Source organism: Phyllopteryx taeniolatus, chromosome 2 (genome assembly GCF_024500385.1).
Source record: "Phyllopteryx taeniolatus isolate TA_2022b chromosome 2, UOR_Ptae_1.2, whole genome shotgun sequence".
Lineage (NCBI taxonomy): Eukaryota > Metazoa > Chordata > Actinopteri > Syngnathiformes > Syngnathidae > Phyllopteryx > Phyllopteryx taeniolatus.
The window spans coordinates 32,497,988-32,525,491 of record NC_084503.1 but is presented as its reverse complement, the minus strand read 5'-3'; the positions used below and the strand labels follow the sequence as shown (position 1 = coordinate 32,525,491).

Genomic DNA, 27,504 nt, shown 5'->3' with positions numbered 1-27,504 from the left:
AAAAAAAATAATAATAATAAATCACTTAAAACAATTGTAATTGTAACAATTGTGTTTGTAATTTTTTTACAAAAAACACTACGTGATGGCAGTTATGCTGACGGTGGCGTAAACAAATAATAATCATGTAACCTCTGGTGTTATTCTCTCCATTACCAGTGCCTGTGCTAAAGAAAAGAAAAGAAAAAACTAATTATTTGATGCACTCTGAACTCTACTAAATAATTTGATGAAAGTTCAATTTGTAGTTAGTTAATGGAAACAGTTGGACTGCCAGTGCTCCATTATTTTCATTTCACTCTTTCTGCAATCGTCCCTCGTAATTGTTTTTAGCAGAGCAACACAATAAATCCTTCAATTTTTTTTCCATGAAAATGTTCCTACCTACAGCAAAGTTCTAATTGGTCTGGTTCTATTCAACCCATTCCCATGCAATTTCTGGGAAAACCCCGACCAGTAAAATTTTTCTGAGCATCTAAATAATAGAGCTGACGTATTTCAATTTCACCTTGTACGATGTTTCCTTAGCAACAAAGAACACACAAAGAGCATGATAAAGAAAATGTAGAAAGACGTATAATTAGACAAGGACCAGCAGGATGGAAAAAGCAAAGCAGAGAGGCTCTTGGCATTGTACAGAAACGCACACTATTACTCAGATTTTAATTAATATAAATATATCTTGTGTTTACTTATACAAGTAGAAATGCAGCATGACAGCTGAGAGTTGGGATTGCGGTAAAACTGATCCCTTATCAAATAATCAAGAGAAAATCTCACAGAAACTCATTTCAGCCAGCATAAAAGGATTAACTCTGCGGGTGTTTTGCCATTTTGTGGATGTGACATGTGTTCTAAGACAAATGAGCTAGGAGCAGGAGAAGAAGAATATGCACCGGAAGTTACTGATTTAGCAGCAGGTCTCCAAGTACTTTGGTCGAGTGTTTAGTGAGTGTTTCACGTCATGATAGTTGGAGATGATCTCCAGTGGCCATGCTGGATGACTGAGCAGAAGTGTGCCTTCTGTTAAGCCATGTTCAGTGCTGTTACTGGTTTTATTTTGGTAGGTTTCTATGTCCTGTTTTTTTCCCCATTCCCATTGGCTTGTTAGAGAACGCTCAGCTGGAGCCAGTATTGTTCAGCTTTTTGGAGACAAAGGACTTTGATTTTGATGTTATGCGACTCCTGTACTGCATTTGAGTACTGTTTAACAAAAGTAGTGGAACAAACCCCTTTTTATTTGTTGCTTCTGGAAGTGCAACCTCTATAGTTTTACAAGACTGAAATTCCAAATTGTGAAATGACAACCTGGCCCGTGCAACAGGCGACGGAACAAAACGGCGCTTTGTCGAAACCTGTCCAAAATAGAGCAGAAGTTCACCAGCTAGTTGCAAAAATACAAAACAAGCTGTGACTTGAGAGATGCCTTCAGAGAAATGAGAAAAGAGTGTGAAACTCCCTCTGACTGTGATCCTGCTTTTACGCTCCGCTTATTCATTTAGACAGGAACCCCACCTCCTTTTTTTGGGGCCATACCAGACCATCCAAACATGATTAAACTCACTTTTCTCACAACAGCGCTAATTCAAAGTGGTGTTTTTCTCCCTCAAGCCATCAGCAGTTCAAACAATTCTAACCAGTGAAAAACGGATTTATGCTTACAGCAGCTATTCCATGAATATATTCCAAAGTTTAAGAAATAGACACAGTGGGGACATTCATTGGTTCTGCTGGTTTTGAGTCAATGACCGAAATAATAAGCATCTAAACACTGTGTGGATGAACAAAGCAAAAAAAAGGCTCACAAACCATTGATAGTTCACTCAGTCTTGGTGGAGGGTAGACCACTGAAGGATCGGTCATTAAAAATGCAATTTTTGACTCAGTCATGACTTGAATAATAGAGATCACAGCGACTGCGCAGTGTGGCTCAAACGCTTTGCTTTTAAATAGCTGCAAACTTGCCTAATTTGGGAGTATCCTACATGTATTGTGCAAAACATCTGACACCAACTCACATCCTCTTTGAAACAACTCGGGGCTTCATTAATCAAACTTTTTTTTCCTTTTTTTAAATGATGTTGGATTTGTCCATACACCTTGATACATTAAGTTAAAGCAAAAAGATTACATCTTGAGTATACCAATTAAAATGGTCAGGATCAAGATTATTGTCAGGTTTTAAGTGGGTGTTCATAAAGTTTGCAAAAATATGCTTCTCAGGTAAAAATCATCATCATGTGAGACATCCGAATATCACAAAAGTCTTCAGCACAATGAGTATCTAAAGTATTCACGTTTTTTGGCATCAGCTACCATAGCCTGGTACCAATGATTCAAAATGGAAAAATACCACAGAACCAGAAATTACTCTTACTGTGACGTAGCAGTAACTCACACAAGTCTCTGTCCTGACCATCCCAGTACAATGTGTTTTGTGTTCATGTGAAGAGACTCACCTCACATACACAAGAATCTATCTCCACGTATACCACACCGCATCAGAGTTATGGTGAATACACAATTTATTCTTTTTCAGTTTTAATATAAAGTGACTGACTTCTTTTGTGTGATAGTTAAGAATGATTTAAAAAATAAATAAATGATACATTAAATCAACTGCCTTCAGTGAGCCTCCCTCTCCGCTTTCTCTAAATTGTAGAGTGAGTAATTATATTTTATTTTAGTTTTTTTTTTTATTATACAGTGATACTTTGTACATGTGTATGACAGTTAATGTTATTTGGGGGGGGGAATGCTTCTATAGTTAGTTAACAAAGGTTTTACAGTATGTTAGTGAGTTTTTATTTTGACACTTTTATTTACACACACAATTAAGTTATTCCAAATATACGAGGTGTGTAAAAGTTTCCAGGACTGGTGTCAGAAAAGATAGATTTCAAATCCAAACTACAAGTTTTCCCCTTGGAAGTAATCCCCCTAGTCTTAATGCACTTTTGAAGCCAGCTCTGCCACACCTTGATGCACTCTTGGAAGGATTCTTTCAGGAACCTCTGCAGCTCCGTTGTCACGGCCATTTTGATGTCGACCACGTCTTCAAATTGGGTCCCTCATGGCAATGTTCTTCTAGGTTAAGGAACTGTCAGATGCTCAGGGCATTGTAAAGCAAATGCGTTGTTATGTTGAAGCAGCCACGAGTTGTCCTCCCACAACTCTCACCTCTTCTCAAGCACAGAACTAAGCAAACGCCGTCGGATCTCTTCGTAAACGCGCTGGTTGATCGTGTGGCCCGCATTGAAGAGGAAAACTCGTAGTTTGTAGTTCGGGTTTGAAATAGATCTTTTCTGACACCAGTCGTTGAGCTTCTCTAACACATGTACTGCAATTGCATTTTCTGCAATTAAACTCAAAGGGATCAGTTTGACAGAGACAAATCATTTCTATTTCCATTACGAAAATAGTTTTGAAAGCTGTACAAATTGGGCTGATTGTGACACAATCTAACTAGATATTATTGTGTATAATACTGTGGTGAGTAACACAGTTTATAGTATTTAAACATACACACAAACCCTGTCCAGTATACGGAGGTAAAATAAATGCATAAGTAGTACACCATGTGAAAAACTGATTTCTCTTAATCCAGTAAACCTGTTCTTCTTTATAACTATATTTATAATACAGTCTACCAATGAAATACTAGGAGCAAAACAATGAGGGAGACGTTACCAACAAAGCAAAAATCACTAGACTTTTTGAGGCAGTAACACTTATTACCAGTTAGCACGTCAGGCTAATGACAGCTGCTGTTATTCTCTGGCAGGCGGCCATAGAAAAGTGATATGTAAACATTTGACTCTCTCAAGCACAACTGCTCCCCTTAACGAGGTTAAATTCAGAGGGTTAAATGGTGAAGTATCGACAAAGAAGTGACATTGAAAAAAGGGGTTGAGTGTGTGTGTGTGTGGGGGGGGGGGGCACCGGGCAAGCACACTGACCTGCGGGGCCCAACGGCTGCTGCTGCCCGTCCTCCCCGAAGATGAGTCGGAAGTCCAGCTCCTCATTGCCGGGGCAGTTTGCCGTCGTCATCGGGTTTGACAGCTCGGCTCACTAGACTCTGAACCCCCCCCACCCCCCACCCCACCCCCCCCACGCCGCCGCTCGACCGTCGAAGCAGTTTTATGCTCTCCGAAAACGTCGCAACATTTACTGAATGGCACGAAGCCGCACTTCAACTTTGCTTCATTTGTGGCTTCAACCGCCGTGCCAAAGTGTACTTCTTCTTGACTTCTACAAATCCAAAAGAATCTTCCAATTTGGCATGAAAGGGTTTAACTTCGAAGAAAGTCGCCCTCGCTGAGTATGCCGCTCTTTCTCAACACAAACAAAAAGAGGAGTTGTCAACTTATCCGTCGCTCGTGTTTGAACGTTCGTCGTGAAGTCAGCGACCGGTCGGAAACCTCTAGCCCGGGTTCGCTGCCTCTACGCCGGCCTGTCTTTCCGCGTCGCTCTCGCCCCGTGGAGCTCCGATCCCAACTTTTACTAACCCCGTGTGACAAGGCACTTCCAGCTGTGATGTCAGCAGACACAACACACGGACGCACGCACGCACGCACACACGCACGCACGCTCTCCTTGCTGGCGACGACTCCTGGCACCGATAGGAGCAACAACAACCCCCTCCCCACCCCTACCCAAGGATTTGAAGCATATAATAATCCCTCACGACATTTTCGTTGGATTCAAGTGTCCCCAAAATTTTTAAAAAATGGTTTGCCAGATTTATATTTTTTGAGGGGTTGCCCAGTAGGGTTGATGGAAATGCTCCAACTACCTGTATGCAAGATCATTCTGCAAGTTTTAATATATTTATCACGTTTTGGCCAGCCAGTGCAATACAGTATTAGTATTTCTATCATGTGTGGGTATACTTGTGTGCTCAAGGGCCACATTTGATTTTCAAAGCGAACGGATCGGCAAATACATAGATGAGGTAAAAAATAAATAAATTGATAAATTAATTAATAAATAAATGAGTGAAGATATGTATGTAAAATTGTTACAGTATAAAAATAAAATCATTACTAAGTCTTTATTTTTCATTATTTGTATTATATAAAAATATTCTAGTTATGATTTCTCCAATTATGTGATGTAATTAATGAAAAACCTTTAACTGTATACGTAAAATCATATTTTTATTTGGTTATTCGCAATAAATCCCTCAACCACTTATTTAAAAAAGATAAATAAATAAAAATGAAATAAAAATGAAAAACACATTTTAACCAATTTTAGAAAAGTTAAGTACACTTAATTTGCATTTAATCTTTTAGAACTGTTTGTTTTTAAAACATTTTTAGGGACAGTTATTGTTTATCTTTTTATGTGCAATACATTTTAATCATTATCGAAGAACTGCTTTTTTAAATTTTGCTATTTTTTGCAGCGTAAATGTTCAAACTGTGACTACTATCCCAGTGGTTTACAATTACTTTAGGAATTAAAATCTGTGCCACATTTGGACGACTGGTTAGTTCTGGGGAGGACCTGGGTTCAATCCCTGGCCCCGCCTGTGTGGAGTTTGCATGTTCTCCCCGTGCCTGCGTGGGTTTTCTCCGGGCACTCCGGTCTCCTCCCACACCCCAAAAAGATGCATGGTAGGTTCATTGAAAACTCTAAATTGCCCGTAAGTGTGAATGCAAGTGTGAATTGTTGTTTGTTTATATGTGCCCGGCGATTGTCTGGCGACCATTTCAGGGTGTCCCCCGCCTCTCGCCGAGAGTCAGCTGGGATTTTGATGCCTTAAACATGTGTGTGATCTATTATGCATCAGTGTGTAAAAGTGAGCCAAGTTTTCATTTGATCTAGAGGTCTGCCGCTATCAGATAAGATACAATACATTCTAGTCATATGAACCCATTATGACATTGCTAAAACAACCTAATGATGGACTAATGATTTTGCATTGTACTGTCGGCCTATATATTTCACTTGTTTCTGTTTTCAGTTGAAAATATGATTTGCAACATTGCCTCACTTCAAAACTCCCTGAGACAAACTTCACGTGTAGCAGACCAGCACCGCTTATTTGTCACACCGATGCCAGATGCATGTGGGCGTTTAGACAGGCGCTCGGTGCATCTGAAAGCATCAATATCACATTTCCTGTGGTCTTTTATTTCCATGCAAAAACCTCAGCGTAACCCTTCTTCACCTACAGTAAATTAAAGCTTAAATTGTTCTTAACTAAAATACCTCATATTATTGAATTTGTATTTGTTGAATGGGTATCTTTTAGCTGCAAATGACACAGTAGTAGTACTCTTTCTCAATAACGACATAAGCAATGTTCAATATGTTGCAGTTGATTAGAATGTCCGAGATCATATAGTAACCTGTGTCATTTTGAATAAATGGTTGAATTTCTCAACAATGGTTGAATAAGATTGGAGATATGTATAATTGAAATAAAGTAAGCAGTGGAATTGGCAAATAGCTTGTATTACAGTAATGCAGTATTTAAGTCATTAAGTAATCGCTCACACAATTTTGTACAGTCTTTTGCCTCTTTCTTGTGTCATTCCCAGCTAAAAGAAAACAAAGGTATAAGGTAACATTCTAAAGGGGTCAATTTAAAAAGTATTCTTTTGCACCTAAGGTTGTGTTCGGTATAATAGTAGTGAGTTTAAAAAAGTGAGTTAAACTCAAAATTCCTAGATTTGCTTTTATTTGCATGCATGCATATGCATTGGGAACACTGTACATTCTACTGAATTCCAAATCAAATGAAACACTACACAAACAGAAATGGGATATTAGGCTGTTAAAAATAGCAATGTCTGCATTTCTCTTTTAAAACATTTACGGTATAAACTGAAGAATGTTTTTGCATTCATGCAATTCATGTGGGCAGTTAACTGTAAAATGAATTAATGAGTTGTGTACTGTAACCACTTGTTTCTGAGTGCTCCTTCACATTTGTGTTGCATTTTCTTCACTAATTCAAACATTTACTGTATAAACTGCAAAATACTGGAATAGTTTGTTTTCTTGTGAGTCACTGAACTGATATTTAGTTGTACATTATAAGCAGCTGTATTTAATTTTTCTTTACAATCTCAAAGATTTACTTTATACATTTACTATATAAAGTTTGGTTTCCTGTGAATTACTCAACTGATATTTAGCGTTATAAGCATGTGTCGCCAAACATAATAATTTGCACAAGCATTTTTTCTAAAAAAGTGCTTCACATTTGTGTTGCATTTTCTTCACTAATTCAAACATTTACTGTATAAACTGCAAAATACTGGAATAGTTTGTTTTCTTGTGAGTCACTGAACTGATATTTAGCTTTATAAGCATGTGTCGCCAAACATAATAATTTGCACAAGCATTTTTTCTAAAAAAGTGCTTCACATTTGTGTTGTATTTTCTTTACAAACTCAAACATTTACTGTATTAACTGAAAACTCACTCCCGTGAGTCACTGAACTGATACTTAGCTGTACAAGTCCTTTTTCCGAGAACTGCTTTACATTTGTGTTGCACTGTTCTTTGCAAACTTCAATGTTTTCTGTATAAACTTATAAATATTTTAATATTTTGCTTCCCCATGAACAAATGTTTAATTGTATGAACACTGTTTCTGTGATCTTCTTTGCATCTGAGTTCCATTTTTCTTTTCAAACTCAAACTTTTACTGTATAAACTGAAAGATTCTTGAATATTTTGCTTTCCAGTGAGTCACTAAAATGATTTTTAGTTGCATAATCATTGTTTCAAGGACCTTATTCACATCTGTGTTGCATGGAATCGACAAACTTTTGTCACTTGAGAAGAGCTATTCCAATCCAGTACAAATGGATAAATTTAAACAGTCTCTTATTAAAGTCTTTCATTAAAGACACTGCTATTATTCTGAACATAACTGCACACACAGACACACACGCATAGACACACATGTGCACAACACATATGTGCGGACACACACACACACACATACGTTTTTAAAATGTTTATTTAATGTACAGTAGGCCTGTTATCATATACTGTAACACACTTTGTGGCATTCACCTGACAGTGCTAGAACCGTTTCCACTGCACACACACCCAAGTCACATTTCAATTATACCTGCATGTGTTATCTTCACATTGACCTTTAAAGGGAGAAGATAATGAAGGCAATTTGTGTGGGAGGCTGCCGATGTGGTTTGTTCTTCTCGAGAAAATTATATTTAAAAAAAAAAAAAAAACACAAGCAAGCGACATAATTTCCCCATGTCACACTATTTTTGCGTGTGTGCTTTTGAGGTGTCACTCTCCTTTCAAGGATTTACACACACACATGCTGCAGAAATGCAAACGTAAGCACCTAAGCAACAGGTGTTTGCTAAATGTCAACAAATATCAAGTTACATGTGGTCCTGTATTAGAATGTGGAGAGATAAGGACTCGCTGAGACAATAAAGCAGGGGCAAATAACCTGTGTAAAGAAGACTGCACAGCAGGGTTTCCCTAATATAGAAATGCGGTCCCTCACAGAACCCAGACACTGAAAGAAACTGTGTATTCCCATAACTTCAACATATGATGTTCATCAAAAAATTTAAAAGAACACAATAGGTACAACATGAATTGCCAAGAAAACAACAACCCCTATACTATTTGGGAAAGCCCGCCATCTATCCATTTTCTATACCGCTTATCCTCATTAGAGTCAAGCCGGAACCTATCCCAGCTGACTTTGGACGGGAGGTGGGGTACATCCTGGACTGGTTGTTAGTCGGGAACATGTAAACAAACAAGCATTCACAATCACATTTCCGCCTAAGGACAATTTACAGTCTTCAGTGAACCTGACATGCATGTTTTTGGTATGTGGGAGGAAGCTGGAGGACCAAGACAAAACCCACCCAAGCATGGGGTGAACTCCACGCAGGAAGGCCTGAGCCCAGATTCGAACGCCAAACTGTCAAACTCCAGAACTGTAGGGCACTCATTCACAGTGCCACCTTTTGGGAAATCTGCCTATGTTTGACATTTGTAAATAAACTGATTTATATTTTGCTGTGCTATGAAAACATCTTATGTGTTATGTGAGGGGAGAGCGAATTCCTATTACATTGCGATTGGGTGAGAGGCATACAGGCCATAAGTCCACTGATTAGTTGTTGGTTTGTGCTTCCCCTTAGTGGTCAGTTGGTGAAACTGTTTTGACTAGTCGGTTAATGGCCCACACAATGTGATTATAAAACATGAGCAGAAACACAACGTATTCCTTGTAATAGTGACAAAAATAAAGACTTTCCCTTGTTAGAGTCCAGCGGGATTCCAAAAGCCACCCCATTCATTTGTGACAGACTTGATGATACTGATAATCAATGACTGGAACTGAGTTCATTCAGCACACAAGCTCATGTAGGCCTACGATCAATTCTACAACAGCCAGCAGCACAAATGTGATGACTGAAACATGTTGGTGAACACATTCAACTCAGAAGAGTAGCTCCCTTTTTGGACCCCTTTCTCTGGATACAAAAAAAGGGATTAGTGACCCGTTATTATTTTAAATGCCTGGTGGCACAGCAGCAACACTGGATTATCCCCCTAAGAATCCAAGGACAGGCACACACTCACTAACCTTGAGCCTTTGATTAGTCAAGAAAAAGTTCATAAAAGTTGACTTTAGAAATCTTTTATAACAGGCTCAGTGCTTGCTTGACCACAGTTAACTGGGGCATTTTAATATTACTCTGCGGCTCACCAGTTGCTGGTTCACTTTATTATTAAAAGAGACCAAAATATGCACATCTGTCCATTTTCTATATAGCTTGTCATCATTAGGTTGGCAGGTGAGCTGGACCCCAGGAATCCCAGGGCCTACAGAGAAACATTCACACTGACGTTTTCACCTATTTTCTTCAAGTATGTTTTTGGAATGTGGGGGGAAGCCGGAGTACTTTCCCAGAATTGAACCACAGACCTCAGAACTGTGCTTTATTTTTTTTGGGGGGGGGGGTCTTTATTACAATTTATTTTTTAAATAATACTTACATTTGTTGAATTATGTCCAAAACCAAAAGCATCAATGCCAAATCACACACCTGTACTAAAACATAAATAGATATGAGGGAAAAAAATAATGAAAAATCTATATAAAATTAAAAACAATATATAAATAAAAAAAATAAAATAAAGTATTAACGAAGCACTTTTCAACTCTGCTGCCTGCATAAAATGTATTCAACTCAACGTATAGAGCAATAGCAGCTAAAACAAAGTTCTGTACATAAATAAAAACGAACATAATAATAATAATAAGTAAAATAAGAATTAAAAAAAACTTTTATAGACATACAAAACATATTTAAAAACATAAAACCAGTCGGTGGCGTGGTCAGATTCTCCAGAGCAGAGAGATAAGAAGAGCAAGATGCCTCTCTTCACATTATCATACAGGTGGTCCAGAGTTCTATTATTTCTCGTTGCACAGTCTACATATTGTGTGAAGTTGCAGATGAAGGAGAGGAACATGAAAAAAACAACAACAACAAAACTAAAAACAAACAATAGCAGTAATTAAAGCAATTCGAGTATAGATTTTTAAAGCACAATTATTTCATTCGGTACAAGGATGTTTATATTTTTTTCTGAATGTGAGCTAAATCTAAATTTTGGATCCACAAATCCGTTTAACAAAATGTAATCAATTGCATCTAATATATTTGAATCGTACTTCAATGACGGAAGAGTAGCGAGTAAATAAATACTACGTCATTAGCTCGCGTCCGCACCTAAACGTAATAAACAATCGCCAAATTGCACATGGTCGTCTCTTTGGCTTTCATAACTTGCGTTTTAAAAGTGCATTACCCTTGCCTTTTGGATTAACTGCTGAAGGTTCCTCATTGGATCAATCGCATTGATTTAGTGCGTAGTTCCATGCTTTATTCACACTTTTTCGTTTCAAACATTTAGCCGCTAGCAGGCTAGCATTCACTTGACCAGAATGTGGTCTCTGAAGGTAGCCTATTCGGCGCTGGGTTTTCCAAGAGTTTACTGGACTAAAATGAGCAGATTATCGACCGATCGTGTTTATTTTTCGGCCTGTCCAGCATCTCCGGAAAAGATCCCAGTCATTCGCGTCCCTCGCTCCGTGCAGAATCGCGTTGAGAACGTGAAGCAAACCCGAGGTAAAAACAACATCAACACCAGCAAGGCTGGCAAGCTCCTCATCCAGAGCAGGAACGCCAGTTTGAACCAGTCTGTAGGATACACGCACGGCAAGTTTGAACAGCCTACACTCTGTTCCAAAGGATGGAAGCACAAAAAGTCATTCGGGGATTATTTCACAGTCAACAACATCAAATCGGTTGCGCCTTTTGTGTCTGGAAGCGAGAAGGAGGATGATATTCAAAAGCCATTGAAGACTTTCCATAAACTGCACATCTCCGGGGAGCTGGTGGAGACTTTGGAACGCTTAAACATCACTCATCCCACCACCGTGCAGCTGCAGACCATCCCCAAGGTGATGAGGGGTCATAACATCCTGTGTGCAGCCGAGACAGGAAGTGGGAAAACATTGAGTTATCTCCTGCCGATTGTGCACAAGTTGCACCTCGATGAGGAGATTCATGAAGAGGGGTCTCCTAAAATCCGTGTTGTGGTTGTGGTGCCCTCCAGGGAGCTGGCTGAGCAGGTGGCGTCGGTGTCCAGGAGCCTGTGCGCCCCGCTGGGCATAGTGACGAGGACAGTCGGAGGCGGGCGAGGCGTGGGGCACATCAAGGGCGTCTTCAAGCAAGGTGTTCCCGACGTTTTAGTAGCCACGCCGGGTGCGCTGGTCAAAGCCCTGCGGAGACGCTTCTTGGACTTGAGGCATCTTAGCTTCTTGGTGGTGGACGAAGCGGACACCATGTTCGACCCGAGCTTCGCCGACATGCTGGAGGACATCTTGCGGCACACCGAAATCTCCAGGGGTCCCGGGGAGACGCGAGGCCCCGCCCGTAAGGCCCAGTTGCTGGTGGTGGGCGCCACCTTCCCCGGCGGGGTCAGCGACGTCCTCAGACAGGTGACTGACCTCGGCAGCATGATGGTCATCAAGAGCAAGATGCTACACTTCCTCATGCCGCACGTGAAGCAGACTTTCCTCAAGGTGAGAGGGCAGGATAAAGTCCTGGAGCTCAACCATTACCTGAAACGACTCCAGCAGGAACATGGAGGATCAGGAGAGGACGCCGTCCTTGTGTTCTGCAACAAGTCCTCCACCGTCAACTGGCTGGGGTACGTAATGGATTATGGATTGTAATTATCTTTTATAGTATGATTTATGTCAGTTGTGTTCCTAAGCCCGCAATAGTAAACGCACTTGGGTTAATTTGATCAGCGTTTGCTGATGGAGGATGAATCTTTCTAGCAGAGAAGGCTGGGAAAGTGCATTAGAGTCCAGTGGGATTACTTTCAAGGAGAACACTCGTAGTATGTTAGTTTGGGTGTAAAATATATTTATTTTGTGAGACTCACCTAGTTGCTGTTTTGGTACTCAGGCCCTTTGGCCTAGTGGTATCTTGGTGAAGAGGAACTGTTGAAAAGACTTGAGGAGCAAGGAACAAATCCTTTTCTGCTCTCTTGTGGCATCTAGAGGCAATTACACTACAATATAAACCTTTTTGAAGGGCCTGTTAACGATTTGCGGTTTTTCGCTATTCGCGGCAGGGCTCGATCCCTGCGAATAGTTGGGGTTTACTACAGATATACTTTTTTGTGAGATTTTTGTTTTGGTAGTGTGCCATGAGGTGTTATTATGCACCTTGGCTCAAACGGTGGGAAACACTGAATCAACATTTAGAGGGGACTACCACGGCTGGTTTAAACATGACCTGATGAGGTATGAAAAATACATTTATTTTTTGTCTTCAAAGATTTATTTCATGTATTCTCTATCAGAACGAGTAATTTTTTCCCCCCACGACAGATACTCGCTGGAGGAGATGGGTGTGCCGCACGCTCGCCTCCAAGGGGAAATGCCGGCCGTGGTTCGCACTGGCATCTTCCAGTGCTTCCAGAAGGGCAAGACGAACGTTCTCCTGTGCACAGACGTCGCCTCGCGAGGCCTGGACACGTCCCGAGTGCGCCTGGTGGTCAACTACGACTTCCCAGAGTCGCACACAGACTATATCCACAGGGCCGGCCGGGTGGGGAGGGCCGGGGGGTGCGAAGGCGGCGAGGTGCTCAGCTTCGTCACGCATCCGTGGGAGGTTGAACTTGTACAGAAGATAGAGACGGCGGCACGGAGGAGGACTAGTTTGCCTGGTATGGAGTCTGAGATACGAGAACCAAAACCTGTAATAGTGGAGACAAAAGTGTAGAGGTGATGGACAGTATTGTATCACAACCTGAACAATAATACATTAACATTGGAATAAATGGCTAGCTATCCATTTTCTGTAGCGCTTGTCCTCATTAGGGTCACATTTGCGTTGGAGCCTATCCCAGCTGACTTGGGCGAGTGGACTGAGTTCACCCTGGACTGGTCACCAGCCAATCGTAGGGCACATATACAGGTTGACAAACAGGCATTCACACATATGGACCATTTTGATTTTTCAATTAACCTAACATGCATGTTTTTGGAATGTGGAGGAAGCCGGAATACCATGAAAACACCTCAGAACTATAAGGCCACATGCTTCCCATGGATTAAATGTTTATATACAATGTGATCATTTCTGGGTTAAATGTTTTATTTTTTTACAATAGTTTCTCTGGGGTTTCATTTATTTTTAGTTTTGCATTGTTTCCCGAGAAGATCTGTGAGGAATAAAGATCGCTCTTGAATCTTGGCGCCACACAGGATAATCTTTTAGAGACATCTGATAATCAGGCCTTTGTTGACTTTGATTGGAGGAGAGAAAAAATACTCAGATTTGCGCCTTAGCACGAGAGTCCTCTGGAACTACAACCATACAACATTGTTAAAGTGGTACTTTTCTGACAGTATCAAAGTGAGCATAATATTTTTTAAAGGATACAATTGATTGTGAAAACGGATGGTTACTGATCCTTATTTTTGTAATTTGATTTAACTAGCCACATTTTCTGACATGTCTCATGTTAATTTCTTATGATTGTGGAAAACCCCTAAATAAATGTTACTTTGCTGTGAGTGTCTTCGCTCACTATGTATGATTAACCACTAGATGGTAGCATTTGTCTGATCCCAGATTGCTTAGTTGCCAGAAAATGATAAATCCATGTGACATTTGTTTTAAAGAGATGACCCTACCACAGGGTCACTAATTAATGCTCATTTTTAGGGTGTTTTGTGCATTTTGGTGGCTTCCATGCTTGCGCTGCAGAATCACGCCACACTGCACTAATTATACACATCTCCAATTTCAATGAATGAGCACAGGCCTAAACCTGACACCTTAACTCAGTTGTTGCTATGGTGCGTCTGCATGGCCCTTGATGCTCTACCTTGAATGGTTGCCCCCCCCCCCCCCCCCCCCCGGTCTTTTCCTTTCTTTTTGCCTGCGGGTTGCTTGACGAAAGCAAAGTGTCAGCCTCACAGTGAAGCTTTTACTGCGCTTCTGATGTTTCGTGGATAGAATGTTGCCATGCAGATTATGGATTATGCACATTTGACAGGAATCAATCCAAATATCTCTTCCCATAGATGTCTCATTCCCACAGTTCAAATTCTGGGGTTGGGGTGTGGGGCTGCTGGGAGGAACTGTCAAGATTACAGTAACGGACAGATGTGTCAACATGGAGCTTCCAACAGAATGTGTGGAATTTTACTTAAATTCTGAGGCGACTATTCCCTACTTATTAAAGCATGAGTAAGGGGTATTCCCTGCTACTGTTCTCTAACCGAAGTCCAGTATATAAATATCTCTTTTAAGAGCATGCCCAGTGGCTAAACACAAGATTGGGATAAAATGCTGTATGTATTAATTAATTAATACAAAAGTGTTTGGGTGTGTGTGTTTTTTTTCCCTTAAATTCATAAGTGTTAATATATGTATATACAGATAAGACCAAATATCAAGGAGATTCAACACAATAATGTTTAAATTAGGATACATGGTAATTTGACCTACGTAATAAGAATCACACAATGTTGGTGTATTGAACAATGACACATTTATTGCTTATTGTAATCAGTTGCTTAAAACAGCTATATTAAAAAAGATATTAAAGATGTTTTTGATACACGGCTCGAATTCAAAACTACATTAATTTTAATAAAACTTTCAAATTGTTAAATGAATTGGATGACTGCACTTTTCCTAGATGAATAAAATCAATTTGGATTTTCTGAAATAATCACTGACTAACTCATTAACATAAAAAAAACAACAACCTTTTATATAGATTTTTTCCCGCTATTGTGTATTGCAATCAGTTGTGATAGTAGTTGCATTTATTTGTATGTTGGTTTTACATTCTGTACTATTAAAATAATTAATTGATTAAATATTAATAATTATTTTAAAAATCATTTGCACTTCAAATCAATTTTTTTTAAATCTACTGCAGTTTCACAAGTTATCAACTACAGTATAGTGTAAATGAAATTAGTTGATTATAAATTGCTTAAGCTACACAAATAATTTTATTTATTTTTTATTTTACTGATGATGTATTAAAACTACATCAACTAAAATTAGTTACACTATTTGGTCAACTTATATTTTTGTATAAATCACTTTATCAAATTGTGATTACTGTATTTTTATTCCAATAATTTCTGAAACAAGTACTGTATTTGAAGATGACATAAATAAATCACTCAACTCTAATAAAATATATTTTAAATTGATAGAATTGATCAACTTTTATAAATGATTTCAATATAAATGACTGTACTTGAGCGGCACGGTGGCCGACTGGTTAGAGCGTCAGCCTCACAGTTCTGAGGACCCGGGTTCAATCCCCGGCCCCGCCTGTGTGGAGTTTGCATGTTCTCCCCGTGCCTGTGTGGGTTTTCTCCGGGCACTCCGGTTTCCTCCCACATCCCAAAAACATGCATTCATTGGAAACTCTAAATTGCCCGTAGGCATGACTGTGAGTGCGAATGGTTGTTTGTTCCTATGTGCCCTGCGATTGGCTGGCAACCAGTTCAGGGTGTACCCCGCCTTCTGCCCGATGATAGCTGGGATAGGCTCCAGCACGCCCGCGACCCTAGTGAGGAGAAGCGGCTCAGAAAATGGATGGATGGATGACTGTACTTGATTTTGAATGTAAAACGATTTGTCTACATTTGAGTAATTATTAATTTATTGAAAGCTATCAACTAGAGCAAATTGTTTGCTTTAATATAAAAGCCACACCACTAATAGTTTATTCCAATAATTCCTTTTTAAAACTATTATTGTAAATTGAGCCACAAAACTTAAATCATTGAAAATTTTACTTGATTGTTGAATTAATGTTAGCAATAAATAGTAATCAAATTTGATTTTTAAAAAAGTTATATTTATATAGTGATTATTTTCATACAAATACCTACCCATCAACCGCTTATAACATTTCTAATTAAATAGAATTTTAGTAAAGTAGTTATTTTCCCCCGCTGAGGGTGTGTGGGAGTGGGTAAGTGGACTACAAAGCGTGGTCCATTTAAAGTGACGTATTTCCCTTTGTGCCCCCACTGGAGGATCTGCTCGGCTCCCCCTCCCCTTTTACGGGCACGCATTCACGCGCATTACACACTCAAGTCGCCGCTGTCCCTACACTCACGCGCACACGCTATCTGGCCACTTGGAAATTTCCCCTCACGCCGCGCAGGAGATTTCGCCGCTAAATCAGCGGAAGTGTCCGCCACCGTGCGTCCTGCGATGCGCCAGTGGAGCGTCTGAAGGTAGGCTGCTTTTTTTATTGTATTTTATTTGCAACACTCTAATCCGATTACCGCGGCGCACATCTCTCCTGCGGCACACGCCGAAAAGACGCCTGACCTTCTCGAGCTATCCGGCTCATTAAACAGAGGAGAAGCAGCGCCGCGTGTGCGTGGCTGCTGTTGTTCTATCGTGCGTGTGCGACCGGCGAAGTTGCGTGCTCTTAATACGCCGAGATGCTTCGTTGAATCGACGTGCAACTTGTGGAGCCTTGATACATACGAGCCGGTTCCTCCGGCGGCTTCATCGGCTCGGGCTTCTACAAGACGCCCGCCGAGGAGGCGTCTCTGGCGGCTTTTGTTTGGCGAGTTCCCGGGAGGTGGGGCGGGGGGATAATTCGAATCCCCGCCATGTTAATATACGGTGTCAAGCATGACTGAATGGATTTTTGGCAACTTTGTTTTATGACCCCACCCCTGGGTCATCCATTCCCCAGCCCCAATGTAGCGACAATGAATAATGATGTCCCCTTCCATTCATTGTATTGCTTCCCAAAACCCCTAAAAGAGGGTGTCTGATGCATGGATTCAACCTGCAGCCTCCTCATGCACGTTTGATTCCATGGCTCTACTGCCACACCCCTTCCCATAGAGCAACCTGCTAGTACTTCAACATGCTTCGTGTAGTGGTGTGTAGAAGAGTCAGCTCAATATACAACCCCAATTCCAATGAAGTTGGGACGTTGTGTTAAACAGAACCAAAAACAGAATACAATGATTTGCTAATCATGTTCAATCTATATTTAATTGAATACACTACAAAGACAAGATATTTAATGTTCAAACTGATAAACTTGATTGATTTTTTCCAAATAATCATTAACTTCGAATTTTATGGCTGCAACACGTTCCAAAAAAGCTGGGACAGGGTCGTGTTTACCACTGAGTTACAGCACCTTTTCTTCTAACAACATTCAATAAACGTTTGGGAACTGAGGAGACTAAATGTTGAAGCTTTGTAGGTGGAATTCTTTCCCATTCTTGCTTGATGTACAGCTTCACTGTTCAACAGTCCGGGGTCTCCGTTGTCATATTTTACGCTTCATAATGCGCCACACATTTTCAACGGGAGACAGCTCTGGACTGCAGGCAGGCCAGTCTAGTACCCGCACTCTTTTACTACGAAGCCACGCTGTTGTAACACACGCAGACTGTGGTATGGCATTGTCTTGCTGTAATAAGCAGGGGCGTCCATGTAAAAGACGTTGCTTGGATGACAGCATATGTTTCTCCAATGACGTCCACAATTTCCAAAAACAAATTGAAATGTGGACTCGTGGGACCACAGAACCCTTTTCCAATTTGCATCAGTCCATCTTGGATGAGCTTGGGCCCAGAGAAGCCAGCGCCGTTTCTGGGTGTTGTTGATGAATGGCTTTTGCTTTGCATAGTAGAGTTTCAAGTTGCACTTATGGATGTAGCGCCGAACTGTATTTACTGACATTGGTTTTCTGAAGTGTTCTTGAGCCCATGTGGTGATATCCTTTAAACATTAATGTCGGTTTTTGATACAGTGCCGCCTGAGTGATCGAAGGTCACTGCCATTCAATATTGTTTTTTGGCCTTGCCGGGTTGTAGAATCATTGACTTCTTTGGTGGTCGCTGAAGCAAAAACCTGGGTGTGGGAGGAGTTTGGTGAGGCTATGGAAAACGATTTTTGGAAGGCATTGAGGAAATTCTGGTCCACCATCCGACGTCTCAGGAGGGGGAAGCAGTGCAACAACAACACTGTATATAGTGGGGATGGGGCGCTTCTGACCTCAGCTCAGGACTTTGTGAGTCGTTGGGCCGAATACTTCGAAAACCTTCTCAATTCTACCGACGCGCCTTCCCAGGAGGATGCAGAGTCTGGGGACTCTGAGGCAAGTTCCCCCTATCTCTGGGGTTCAAGTCACCGAGGTGGGTAAAAAGCTCCTCGGTGGCAAGGCCACAGGAGTGGAGGAGATCTGCCCGGAGTTCCTGAAGGCCTCAGATGTTGTTGGGCTGTCCTGGTTGACACTCCTCTGCAACGCCACATGGACATCGGGGACAGTGCCTCTGGATTGGCAGACCGGGGTGGTGGTCCCCCTTTTTAGGACCGGAGGGTGTGTTTCAACTATAGGGGGATCACACTCTTCAGCCTCCCTGGTTAGGTCTGTCTATTCAGGGGTTCTGGAGAGGAGGGTCCGTCAGGAAGTTGAATCTCAAATTTAGGAGGAGCATTGTAGTTTTTTCGTCCTGGCCGTGGAACAGTGGACCAGCTCTAAACCCTTGGCAGGGTCCTCGAGGGTGCATGGGAGTTCGCCCAACCAGTCTACATATGTTTTGTGGAATTGGAGAAGGCGTTCGACCGTGTCCTTCAGGGAGTCCCTTGGAGGGTGCTCCGGGAGTATGGGGTACCGGCCCTCCTGATAAGGGGCTGGTTGGTCCCTGTACGACCGGGGTCAGAGTTTGGTCCGCATTGGCGGCAGTAAGTTGAATGAGTTTCCAGTGAAGGTTGGACTCCGCCAAGGCTGTTCTTTGTCATCAATTCTGTTCATTACTTTTATGGAAAGAATTTCTAGGTGCAGCCCAGGTGTAGAGGGGGTCTGGTTAGGCAGCATCAGTATTACATCTCTACTTTTTGCAGATGATGTAGTTCTGATGGCTGCAACAAGCCGCGATATTCAGCTCTAAATGGAGTGGTTTGCAGCTGTGTGTGAAGCGGCTGCAATGAAAATCAGCACCTCCATATCTGAGACCATGGTCCTCAGTCGGAAAAGGGTGGCGTGCCCTCTCCAGGTCGGGGATAACATCCTGGCCCAAGTGGAGGAGTTCAAGTATCTTGGGGTCTTGTCCATGAGTGAGGGAAGAATGGAACGGGAGAACGACAGGCGGATCGGTGCAGCATCTGCAGTGATTCAGACTCTGTATCGGTCTGTCGTGGTAAAGAAGGAGTTGAGCCAAAATGTAAAGATCTTAATTTTACGGTCGATTTACGTTCCTACCCTCATCTATGGTCACGAGCTGTGGGTTGTGACCGAAAGAACAAGATTGCGGATACAAGTGTCTGAAATGAGTTTCCTCCGCAGGGTGTCCGGGCTCTCCCTTAGAAAAGGGGTGAGAAGAGGGGAGCCGGTTAGGATGATGGCGGGCTCATCAGGGGGGTCTCCAGAGACTCATTGAGCATTGCTGGACCTCCGTGACGCCAATTTAGCGACAACAATGTCTGCTTAATGGTCCAATATTTGCACGGCAAAAAGAGCAACATGTTACACGTTACTGACAGCAGGCCTGTCCAAACTTTGCTGGTTAGGATGCGGTTCAATGCGGTTGTGCATTTTTGGGTTAAGTCTCTCAAACGGCAGCTGAATCAACTGGGCCTTTTATTTCATGACGCATTGTGCGACTGTGGTCTGCTTTCTCTGAGTGGAGAAGTAATTCTTGCATATTGCCCTGGAGGCGCAAAATGTTAGGCTAAGTTTGGAAGCAGTCAGATCACTCTGCAATTGGATCTACATCAGATGTGTGTGTACTGTGTACAGTACTTTGACAGGATGTGATGTGACCATATGCAAATTAGCAGGCAACAGGCATTGTAGGTTAAGACTCCATTGTTGTGAATGTGAGTGTGAAAGTTTTTTTTTGTTTGTTTGTTTGTGCCCTGCAATTGGCTGGAGATCCGTCCAATGTGTACCCCACCTCTTACCCAAAGTCAGCTCGGATCGACTCCAGCTCACCCAGTGAGTAAAAGTGCTATAGAAAATTGTTAGCTGAATGGATTTGTTTCCATAAATAGTGGCCAGAAGTATTGTACTCAACTGCAGTACCAGGCATTTTAGAGGTAAGTCCTCACTCGAGGGGCCTCTTTATAATAGGACAGCTGTGGCCCAATGGTTAAGATCATCGCCTGCCACCATGGGGGACCTAGCTTCCAGACCCCGACTGGGCCATCCGCCAACATGCCCCGGACTCACTGCTGTGGTGTCCTTGAGAAAGACACTGATACCCCGAAATGCTCACCGGGCGCTTCAGCTGCCCCCTGCTCCAGTGTGTACCAGTAACATGTGTATGTGTTCACTGTGATGGGTAAAATGCAGAGAACAAATGTCGTGTGCATGCATGCATGTTCATGACAATAAACGTGATTCTTCTTCTTCTTCTCCTGTTTTATCGCCAATGGCGACTAGGGGCATTTATTTAATCAATTGCAGACAGTAGGCGGCTCTAAGCGGTAAGATTTTTGCTAGGGGCCATATGACTTTTGTTATACAGATGCATTCTTTTCCAAATAAAATTGATAAGTGCTCTGATTTTATGGTTGTCTCATTATATGATTGCTTTTTGGAGAAAACCGCTTTAAATTGGACCTCATAAGTGTTTGAAGTGAGAAAAGGTTCTCATATTTTTCTTTTGGCCTAGTTTGAGCCTGTTGATGAATGGTGACGCTAACACCTTTTCATTAAAACAAGCAGAAGAAGAATGTAAATGTATGAAGTGCTGCCCTCAGAATGAAAATGTTTTTGCCTTTACGGGTGCTCACTTTTTTTCCACACGCTGCGGTTCGCGTGCACAAACAGAAGCCACCGCCTAGTGGCAACACCCAATCTCCGCTCCGGTCGTCATGATAATGAAAGCTAGGCTTGCCATAGGCTTAGCAGTATAAGGGGCGGGGATAACGGTTTCTCACTTGCATGAGACGAGGTTGCCTTCTGGAAACAGGTTAATTTCAGCACGACAGATAAAATGTCAAGTGTAGTATAAATCTTTTCAGATATGTTATTAGGACACCTCCAGATGTAAAAAACTGTATAATATTTCTCATTTAAAACAATTTTTAGGGGTGCGCAATAGTTTTAATATAATGATTGACTGTTTTAGTGTTAATGTCATATGGTTATTGGCCAGGCCTGACTAATCAGCTGTGTGAAAATTTCCTCTGTCCCTTGCTGGCTGTTTTAGCATACAGATCCCCGGTCCCTTAACTTCAAGTGGTTTCGGACCCCCTTTGTCAGCAAGGAGAATATAAAGAGCGCTGATCCGGGGTGGCAGCGGTGGTCGTGAACAGCAATGTTATTTGCCACTTAAATGTAATGTTCTCAAAGTGGCATGCTGGAACACTCTTCTGTCGCTGTGGCGTAGCTGTTCATGTGTTTAGTGCTGAAATCATGAGCTAGACGTAAGCTTCATTGGACTTAAAGACGACCGAGTCGATTGTTTAGTAACTGTCCTCGGGTGGATGCCAAACCTCTGGGCATGTGTGAAGGGGCGGAGCGTGGGACTCCTCATTAGCCGTGGATGGCTTCTTTATTGAATTTTGCCCTTGCATAAAAACAGGCCACCAGGCAAGGAAGTGAGTGTTCATCACTTATAAAATAATGCATGACTGTGAGAAAGGAAGTGTCATGTTCATGGTCATATTAATAATAGTTAATCCAATGGGCAAGGATGGTGTTAAGAGTGGATTTGTCCTGATTTTAGGGTCTGTAACAGGTGGGCGCTGACAATCTTAAGAAAAAATTAACGCGTTCAATATTTACAACCAAAACTCTTCATGTGTGGAGGAAAGCAGACGTCTCCTGAGTCATGATGCAGAGAATTGTGACGTGAAATGGAATCAGAATCAGAATCGTCTTTATTTTGCCAAGTATGTCAAAAACACACAAGGAATTTGTCTCCGGTAGTTGGAGCCGCTCTAGTACAACAACAACAACAACAGAGTCAATTGACAGAGAATACTTTTGAAACATAAAGATATTGAGAAAAACAGTCACTTAGCAATAAAAGGCTGTTAGTAATCTGGTAATGCCAGTACAATTTAATGTTTTTCTTCTAATTTTGACAATTGTGCAAAAAGATGCAGAGTTCATGAGCAATGAGAGCAGTTTGAATGACTAATATAGCAATAGTCCGGTGCAATGGCCATTGTGCAAAGGGCGCTCAGACTTCAAGAAATGTATGCAATTTAAAGTGACAAGTGGTGCGATAATCTGGGATAATGTCGATTGTGCAAATGGTGCAGATGCTACTCGGGCACATGAGTGGCCAGTATTGGTCAACAACAGGTATGCAAATAGTGCAGTGTGGCGAGACTACTACAGTGAGTGGACGAGTAATGTATAATTGGCCCGACAGAAATGTGACTACAAACTCAAGACAAACAAATTGGCAGCATGTTCCAATGGAATTGTAAGTTAACTGTTTAAGAAGTTAATGGCAAGAAGGAAGAAGCTGTTGGAATGCAATCAAAGAAGCGTACTATACTGACAAACACGGAAACAACCGTAAATGAAAAGAAACATGTCTTACCCGATGCCGTTTTTTTTGTATAAAGTGTTCCACCAGACGGCAAAAATACTTTTTATCTATCTACACCACTTCCATTCAGCAAAGATCGGCGCATACCGGACGTGTCTACCCATCAGATTTTGAGATCAGTGGTGGAACAGAATCTTTGTGTGTGGTGTTATGTGTTGAGCGTATCTGTGCACACCACACACAATACGACCAAAACTGTTAAACGCCAGATTATTATTATTTTTTTTTTTTAAATCTTTGTGTGGGGTCTGTAATATATTGTTTATGTGTGGGATCTGTTATGTATTACACTGTCCATGGTAGCCAAGGCGCGCACACACATGAATGAGCAGGACAATGCATACAAGTATCATGATGCACAAACTGTTTACTTCTCTTTGTTATTACTGTATGTTTTTAATAAAATACAATACTGCAGAGTGCTATTTTTGGGGTGATGGAATAGATTGACATTGACATTCATTCAAACTGGAAAAGATGATTTGAGTGTTTTGCGTAAAGATTGTCAGAATCAGAATCATCTTTATTTGCCAAGTATGTCCAAAACACACAAGGAATTTGTCTCCGGTAGTTGGAGCCGCTCTAGTACAACAGACAGTCAATTTACAGAACACTTTGGAGACATAAAGACATTGACAAAAAACAACAACAAACAACAATTGTGCAAAAAGATGCAGAGTCCTCAGTTCGAATGGCTAATATCGCAATAGTCCGGTGCAATGACCATTGTGCAAAGGGCACTGAGACTTCAAGGAGTGTATGCGGTTTAAAGTGACGAGTACTGCGATAATCTGGGACAATGGTTGTGCAAATGTTACAGATACTCCTCAATCAGTGTGCAAATGGAGCAGATGCTACTCTGGCATGAGTGGCCACTATATGCAAATAGTGCAGCACGGCGAGACAACTACAGTGAGTGCACGAGTAATACATAATACAGAAATGTGACAACGAACTCAAGTCAAAAAATTGCCAGCTTGTTGTAATGGAATTGTAAGTTAGCTGTTCAAGAAGTTGATTGCAAGAGGGAAGAAGCTGTTGGAATGTCTACTAGTTCTAGTTTGCATTGATCGGTAGCGCCTACCTGAGGGAAGGAGCTGGAAGAGCTGGTGACCAGGGTGGGGAGGGTCCGAGAGGATTTTGCACGCCCTTGTCTTAGTTCTGGCAGCGTGCAAGTCCTCAAGGGTGGGTAGGGGGGTACCGACAATCCTTTCAGCAGTTTTGATTGTCCGTTGCAGTCGGAGTTTGTCCTTTTTTGTAGCAGCACCAAACCAGACTGTGATGGAAGAACACAGGACTGATTCGATGACCGCTGTGTAGAACTGTCTCAGCAGCTCCGGTGGCAGGCCATGCTTTCTCAGAAGCCGCAGGAAGTACATCCTCTGCTGGGCCTTTTTGAGGACGGAGTTGATGTTGGTCGCCCACTTCAGGTCCTGGGAGATTGTAATTCCCAGGAACTTGAAGGTCTCGACGGTTGACACAAGGCAGCTGGACAGCGTGAGGGGCAGCTGTGGCGAAGGATGCCTCCTGAAGTCCACGATCATCTCTACAGTCTTGAGCGTGTTCAGCTCCAGGTTGTGTCGGCCGCACCACAGCTCCAGCCGCTCCGCTTCCTGTCGATATGCAGACTCGTCACCGTCCTTGATGAGGCCGATGACAGTGGTGTCATCTGCAAACTTCAGGAGTTTGACAGTCGGGTTCGCTGAGGTGCAGTCGTTCGTGTAGAGAGAGAAGAGCAGCGGAGAGAGGTGTGGTCACTGAACAAATTAAACTCATAAATCAAGGCACCACTGTATTGTTAATTAAATTTGAAATCATAAGTCATGGCATGACTGACATGATGGCGCTATTGTTCAATTTATTTGAAGAAGGGATTTGGTGAAAAAAAATGCTTGTACTTAGTTAAAAGTGAAGTACAATGGAAATTTTGTTAGATTTTCTGCCATAATGAAAATAAACCCTTTTAGCTTTTCTTTCAGAAAAGTCACAAAAGGGAAAAACCAAAACACGCATACATCGTAAATACTTGGATGTTGACCAAAATTAATGAAGAGGTAATGGTAGTCACTCGCATGTTATTTTTGAGTGGGAATCTTTGTGTTTGCCTTTTTTTCCCCTTCCAAAATAGTCAGATTTGGTCAACAATGTGGCGACAGAGGAATCTGTGGCCTGGTTCAAGTCGATAAGCCTGACTTTCACACTTTGCTGTGACCAAGCTGCCTCACGTGTAACCTTAAACATGAGAGTAAAAAAATCACAACATTCCAATCTCTTCAATAAAAGGGCCCCTGCATCTTACTACTGCCGTGTGAGGCCCTCGCTTATTTTGACAACATTTTCATGCTTATTTTCCAAGCCACCATCACATAGAAGTAGGCAACTAAGCTTTCATAACAACAGAGAACAACTTAATTAGGTATTACACTTGAGGGGGGAACAGGTTTATTTATTTAATTTTTTTGTGCTGCATTCAACAAGTGCTAAAATATCTGTGCAGCCATAGTGGTTGTCATGGTGACGGGAAGCTGCCTGGTAACCCACTATGATGTAACACAAAATCTAAGCTTGAAGACAGCCTGAATTTCCACCTTCAACTATTCCACACATTTGAGGGGTTAAAACAATCTATTAAACAAAAAAAAGCACATAAATGTCATGAACCATCGTTTCCAGTCTACCTAGTTTGTATAATAAAAGTGGATCAGTTCAAAGTAAAGGCAGTGGTCCCAGTGGTGAAATACTGGCACTGTGATATCAATTGCAGCTGTTTTTTGCTACTTAAGTGTTTTCTTTATGGGCTTTACTGTTCTCTCATGATCTGTTCCAGCTGTCTGGGTGTTTATATATACATTAGCACATCGAAATGTGTTATCCTTATTTTCATCCTAAAAAATGCTCTAAAGAACTGTGTTGCTTATAGCTTACATTTTAAGAGTCTCTGACATTCTTTGGTTAAACTATACAAAGAATAAAGAATTACAGCAGATTCAATATTCACTTGTCACACTCTGGTTTAAATCTCTCGGTTTAGGGGGCAGTTCGGCATTCATTACCATTCCCAACCTGGGGGTGGAGCAGGGTCAAGTGACAAAGCAAGCTTACTCAGTGTTGCCAATTTAGGGAATTTCTGTCTCCTTTTGCGACGACAGTAATCCTTCGTTATATTGCGTATATATTTTGTTTTTGTACTTATATCCCAGACATTGACTGTTACTACAGACCAATAAGTGCAAGCCAGCAGGAAAGGGTGTGTAAAGGACAGAGAATGTCTAAAGTCTGGGCTCATTTCACTCTTAATAAAAGAAGCTGAATTGCATTGTGCCTATTGCAAAGTACAACTGGGTTAAGTTCCACAATTGCATGTGTACGGTAAAGTAAATATTGTTAGCTACTTTAGTGTAGGCCTGCCTTTTAAAGGCACACACACATTCAACGTCACACAGATACTACACTGTAGAACGTGAGGATGGTGACTCCAACTAGACAAAATACCTGTACCTCACATGCGTATGTTTTGGTATTATGTGCATGAAGCTTTAAAATATATATAGTCATTCAATCATTTTGTTCCGCTTATCCAAGGTCAGGTTGCGGGGGCAGCAACCTCAGCAAGGAAGCCTAGACTTCCCTCTCCCCAGCCACTTCCTCCAGCTCTTCTGAGGGGATCCCGAGGCATTCCCAGGCCAGCCGAGAGATATAGTCTCTCCAGCGTGTCCTGGGTCGTCTCCGGTGACTCCTACCAGTGGGACGTACCCGGAACACCTCACCAGAGAGGCGTCTGGGAGGCATCCTAATCAGATGCCCGAGCCACCTCAATCAGATGCCCGAGCCACCTCATCTGGCTCCTCTCAATGCGGAGGAGCAGCGGCTCTACTCTGAGCCCCTCCTGGATGACCGAGCTTCTCACCCTATCTCTAAGGGAGAGCCCGGATACTCTGCAGAGGAAACTCATATCGGCTGTTTGTATCCGGGATCTCTTTCTTACGGTCACGACCCACAGCTCGTGACCATAGGCGAGGGTAGGAACGTAGATCGACGGTAAATAAAAAAAATTTGCCTTTCGGCTTAGCTCCTTCTTCACCACAACGGACCGATGCAAAGTCCGCATCACTGCAGACGCTGCACCGATCCGCCTGTCGATCTCCCGTTCCATTCTTCCTTCACTCCTGAACAAGACCCCAAGCTATTTGAACTCCTCAACTTGGGGCAGGACCTCATGCCCGACCCGGAGATGGCACTCCACCCTTTTCCGACTGAGGTCCATGGTCTCCGATTTGGAAGTGCTGATTCTCATCACACTCTGAAGCGAACCGCTCCAGTGAGAGTTGGAGATCACGGCTTGATGAAGCCAACGGAACCAC

General features: G+C 42.0%; 3 protein-coding genes across 8 annotated transcripts in view; 2 read left to right on the top strand and 1 right to left on the bottom strand.

Annotated features, from left to right (window-relative positions):
• The window catches only part of nfatc3a (nuclear factor of activated T cells 3a), a 77,825-nt gene extending 73,246 nt beyond the window's left edge, over positions 1–4,579 (bottom strand). Inside the window, exon 1 of one of the 3 annotated variants that reach the window (XR_009787430.1) lies at positions 3,960–4,578. Coding sequence is in view for 2 of the 3 variants with exons in the window: in XM_061765771.1 (XP_061621755.1) it covers positions 3,960–4,050 (91 nt within the window). In the remaining variant the exon portion in view is untranslated. Of the gene's footprint in view, positions 1–3,959 lie in introns of all 3 variants that reach the window. The other 2 variants (XM_061765771.1, XM_061765772.1) reach the window with 2 other exon arrangements.
• A 6,183-nt stretch (positions 4,580–10,762) lies between these two features.
• On the top strand, positions 10,763–14,940 carry ddx28 (DEAD (Asp-Glu-Ala-Asp) box polypeptide 28). Its single transcript, XM_061765769.1, has 2 exons — positions 10,763–12,246; positions 12,938–14,940. Exons 1-2 carry the CDS (start codon positions 10,976–10,978, stop codon positions 13,329–13,331), a joined length of 1,665 nt encoding a protein of 554 aa, XP_061621753.1. The 5' UTR covers positions 10,763–10,975; the 3' UTR covers positions 13,332–14,940.
• A 1,705-nt stretch (positions 14,941–16,645) lies between these two features.
• tln2a (talin 2a) overlaps positions 16,646–27,504 on the top strand; it is a 127,399-nt gene continuing 116,540 nt past the window's right edge. For 3 of the 4 annotated variants that reach the window (XM_061765783.1, XM_061765781.1, XM_061765782.1), the window contains exon 1: positions 16,647–16,831. The gene's annotated coding sequence lies outside the window, so the exon portion shown is untranslated. Of the gene's footprint in view, positions 16,832–27,504 lie in introns of all 4 variants that reach the window. The other variant, XM_061765784.1, reaches the window with a different exon arrangement.